Here is a 4,898-nt window from a genome sequence, read left to right as displayed (position 1 = left end):
TATTAAGAGTGTATATTAAAAAACTAAAATGTGATTAATCGGTTAAAAAATTATAATTATATTTTGGTTAACTAATTTAACAAAATAATTTTAAAAACGATATCTATATTTTTTAAAATTGGTTAACTAAAATTAAATTTTAAAAAATCGATTTTTAATCGATTAACCAAAATCAAAACCAAATTTTAAAAATTTTAATTTCAAATTTTTAGATTAAAAATTCATTAAAAAAATGAATTCTTTTAAAAAATTGATTTTTTTTGGGTCCAAAAACTGATTTTTTATGCAAAGATCGGTTTTATTTTTTTAAAAATGAGTTTTTCTATTTAAATATCAATTTTTTTAAAGTTGATTTTTATTTTTATAATTAATTAAAAATTGATTTTTAAATTTTATAACCAACTAGTAATTAATTTTATTATATAAATTAATTCAGTTAATTAAAAATTAAATTTTTAATTAACTAAAAAATAAGTTTTATTTTTGGATAAACTAAATCATAGGCTAGTATGTAATTATGTATTGTGCAAGTCTTAAGTCTTAACAGCGTGGACCACCCAAACTCAAACCAACCTTCCACATTACAGTGACGGCCAAATATGAACATCTTATAATAATATCATTTGTCATATTGCCGATTGACTTGCTCGCATTTTCGGCCATCTATATCTACATTTCCAATTTCCAATTCCTTAATGACAAAGTTAACACCCAAAATATAAGTCACCATCGTGCGTATTGAAATCCATGAACCTCTCCCTCATCCCTCTGAGGTCTGAGTTATAGTTCATTCCAACATGGAGCAACCACTGCTATCAGGTACAATTTTCAATTTTCCAATTCTTGCCGGCGATATTAACTTTCAATGCTCATTGTGAATTTTGAATAATTTTGGAATTAGGAGAGAGTCGGAATTGGAGCTCGTATCAGCATGTGGGTCGAAGCGGTATACCGACTGCTTCATCAGTGGCTGGGACTGAGGTGAGTGTGGATGAGATAAGATCTGCCGCTTCTGCTCCTTCAAGTCACTATCCACCTTCTCTTCACGGAGCCTTGGTTAGCTCACCCGACCCTCACCCTGCAGGTGTGTGAACTGTGATCAGTGATCCTTGTTTGCGAAATTGTAACCATTTTTGTTTCGTTTCCTTCAATCATGCGTTAAATTATTGATTCATATGGTAGCGAGGAATCTTTTAGGTTGCTAAGACAATGGTAGAGTGATCATTGCACAATAAATAGTGGAGGTGGATTGATGAATGACGATTGAGTATTAGACTATTAGTTAAACTTTACAAGCGAAGTCGGGATTTGAAACCTAGAATTCGGAAAGAAAATGCTGTGTACACAGCAAAAATCATCCACTAAATCAATCGATATGTATTTGTGTATAAATATATGTGCTTTTTAACTCATTTCTAATGTTTATTTTGTGTTATAATATGCATTTTATACGAATAGCTGATTTGATGGCTGAATTTTGGTGTATACCTAGCATGGTTGTTAAGAAAGCTCCCTTGGTGAGGTATGATACTGTTTATCGACCTCTAAAGTCTTGAAGCCTTAAGCTAGGGCAGCCAAACCAATTCAATCAAAAAAATTGTACAATAATTTGGGCATTAGTTAGTTGACTCAGGCGATGTGTATTTTTCATTTAGCAATATGTTATATTTTAGGAATTGAGTTTGTTAGGTTTTCTTGTTTTTTATTGCACAAAACTTTTCACCTATATGTACATGTGGATTGGATGTTAAAAGGCCTTTTCTTGTTGCAGGGCAAGCTCTTGTTTATCAAGGTGGATACGGAGGAGATTATGGTGGACCTAGGACTGCATATCAGAGGTATAATCCTGCAATATAAGTAGAAGGGTGAATTTCACATAACTTATATTGAAATTCGAAATTAGACTGCACATAATGCTCTGAGATTCTCTGGGCTGATTTGTTCCAATAGAAGAGTTTGTAATTATGGATTTTTGGTTATATATTATGCATCAAATTATTTTTTTTTTCAAATTGGATTTTGTACAGCAATCTTTATTGCAGCAGAAGTTAGATTGTCGTATTTCATGTGTCATGGAAGAGGCTTTTTGGTCCTGTTTGTTAACTTCTAATATATGCTTTTTGATATTCAAAATACAAAAATAAGAAAGATAAAATACTGTTAAAATATTCGTTTGAGTTAAATCTTCAAGCACTATATTGGTAAATGACATTGCGGATTGGGTGTGACATTTTAAGGGAATGCTTGGATGAAGTGGAGATACGCGAGTTGCTAATTGATCATGTTGGTCATCGGTGCTGTTGGGGCAGCCATCCTGCTCGAACGTGGAAGATTCATGCAGTGGAAGACTGTAATGTGTATGTTGGAACTCTGGATACGTTTGTCGAGGAAAGAGAGGTTATAAAGGAGACAGAGCCATACCTTGGTGGAAATATTGATGGAAAAGATAAGGGGACTGAACTTGGCATTTGGGAATTGGACCTAAGGTCTCAGTTCCCTGTTCTATTTGTACCCTCCAAAGAAGTGAGGGAAAAGATTCCTCATTCTGAAACTATTGAGAAGTGCCCAGGTAAATCCCGGATTTCCCCAGTTTCACGATTCAAATTTGTTTGTATATTTTATGCTATTTCCCTTACCATTCTTTTTAGTTTTTGCCTATTCTGACATACCCTGTAAATTATTTATAGTTTGTGCAGGACGAAGAGGTACTGTCTGTACTACATGTAATGCAAGCCAAGAACCTGGACATAATAAAGAAAATCAGTTGACTCAGTGTTCGACTTGTTATGGGAGGGGTTTGATTGCTCATAAAGATGGTTCTGACACACTGTGAGTAGTTTTTTTGTTCATGTGTAGATTAAGCAAGCTATGCTGCGGCTGGCTTAGGGTCCTTTAGAATCACATTGTCAAATGTTTTTGTTCTTCATAGCATTGATAGTTTGATACACTGCTCTATAATTCTTAGAAGATAATGCAGAAAACTGGAAATTTATATGTTGAATTCAAGTCAAATGAAATGTTTATGATGCATTGTTGTTTGAACTGGAATCAGAAAGAGAAAGTAGTTGTATTGTTGTTGTAGGATCATTAGCAAAGTGCCAATAACCCTAGAAGCATTACAATAATTTGAGGAAGAGTGAGAGTTCTTCTATTGTTTAATCAGTTACAAATCATTGACCATGCTTAACAAATCTATTTTTCCTTTATTTATCTCACTAGCTCCCTTGATTTCTGACTAACATTATCCCAACAATTGCTTCCTGTCAAGATGGAAGTTATTTCCTTTATTTACTTTATCATGTTAAATTTTCCTGCAGATGCGTGAAATGTAACGGTTCTGGAAAGATTCCTTGTCCAACTTGTGGATCGCAGGGACTAATTAAGTGTAAAACGTGTAATGGAAGTGGTTCTCTACTATCACGCAATGTTGCCATTGTAAGATGGTATGTTAATCTGCTAGTTTCTGATCATAATTATCGCCCTTGGAATAATTTTTTCAAACATGAATAGCTATTCATATTACAATATTTGGAGTTTCTTAATAGGTGCTATAATTTTTGCAAGGAATTTCCTACTACTGATTTTTCTATGTAGAAAATTGGAGCGCTTAATAGAGTAGAAGATCTTTGCGGATTCATGATAAAGATACTATATGTCATGGCATGGTGTTTGAGCATTGCTGCTCAATCCCCTCCTATGAAGAGTTGATACACGTCATTAGGATAGTTATAAGATTAGATGAATCATTCTTAACTTAATTATCCTAACAAGTCATTAGAATTGTCGTAGACATCTTTCAACAAGGTTCTTCATTTTCATTTCTTATGCTTAACATAGATTCCCTTTTGTGACCTGTGCGTGCTGTGCAGGAAGACGCTTTCAACTCGGAAAGTAAATGCAACTAGTGGAGCAGCATCAGTACCGGATGAGGTTTTCCATAGAGCCAAAGGAGTTCAATTGTGCAACACCCAAGCTCACCAATGCACTCCAGCTTATTTTGCTGATTCTTATTTTCTCAACAAGTTCTCTTCTGAAGTCATTGCAGATAGAGCTTCCGTACCTGCAACCGCTAGGATCATATGCGAGAGACATACAATCTCAGTTGTGCCAGTTACTCGCGTCACCATGACTAGTCGGCGGCAATCCTTCAGTTTCTATATAGTAGGAAATAGCAGGGAGGTGTACTTGAAGGATTATTACCCAGCTAGATTCTGTTGGGGGTTGTGTCCTTGCTTGGAGTGGTTGAAGGTGTAATGTTCCGCCCCGCACTTGACGGCTGTACATGTTTCCATGTACGAATGTTTGTTTGGCTTAAACATTAGAAACATATCACTGGTAAGGTATATGAATAGTTTTGCATGATATTAGAAGGCCAAAAGACAAAAATGGTGACCAAAAATACTGCACAGGTTTCCGAGAGTTGTTCGTTTCTAGAATTGAGGTTTTGCTTATGAAACATTTTATGGCAGAAATATGGGATTACACCTGTGAAAATAAAGGCTGGATTCAATTGGGGCAATATACCTTGTGAATATATTACTAGTTTTAAACTCTTATGAGGTATGGGTAAGTTGTTAAATATTCATTTTATAAGTTTGTGTTAAAAAATTATGATGTGTTTGTTAAATATCTAAACTTTTATTGGTTCAATAATATGTTCGCAGTTATAGCACCCATGCAATGCCCTCTAACATTGTTAAGATTTTTAATTATTAATTAATACATGAAATAGTTATATTTATTTATTTTAATTAACGACAAAATTTTTAAATCCTATTTGAGATATGCAACTTAGTCAAAACTTACGAATCATATTTCTTTTTGGGTATATATATATAGATAATGCTATTATATACTAAAATTAAGTTATAAAAATAATCATTATGTATTTATATTAT

The 4,898-nt window shown here is 33.6% G+C and overlaps 1 protein-coding gene across 1 annotated transcript; it reads left to right on the top strand.

Moving 5' to 3' along the window:
• The first annotated feature begins 623 nt into the window (after window positions 1-623).
• Window positions 624-4,685, top strand: LOC130976195 (uncharacterized). The gene is made up of 7 exons (XM_057900981.1): window positions 624-819; window positions 902-1,084; window positions 1,772-1,838; window positions 2,238-2,569; window positions 2,688-2,829; window positions 3,318-3,443; window positions 3,870-4,685. The coding sequence occupies exons 1-7, from the start codon at window positions 798-800 to the stop codon at window positions 4,252-4,254; spliced, it is 1,257 nt and encodes a 418-aa protein (XP_057756964.1). The 5' UTR covers window positions 624-797; the 3' UTR covers window positions 4,255-4,685.
• Window positions 4,686-4,898: the final 213 nt, after the last annotated feature.

Source organism: Arachis stenosperma, chromosome 4, assembly GCF_014773155.1.
Source record: "Arachis stenosperma cultivar V10309 chromosome 4, arast.V10309.gnm1.PFL2, whole genome shotgun sequence".
NCBI classification, from domain to species: domain Eukaryota; kingdom Viridiplantae; phylum Streptophyta; class Magnoliopsida; order Fabales; family Fabaceae; genus Arachis; species Arachis stenosperma.
Note: the sequence above shows the minus strand (reverse complement) of the source record. Positions and strands in the feature narration are given on the sequence as shown.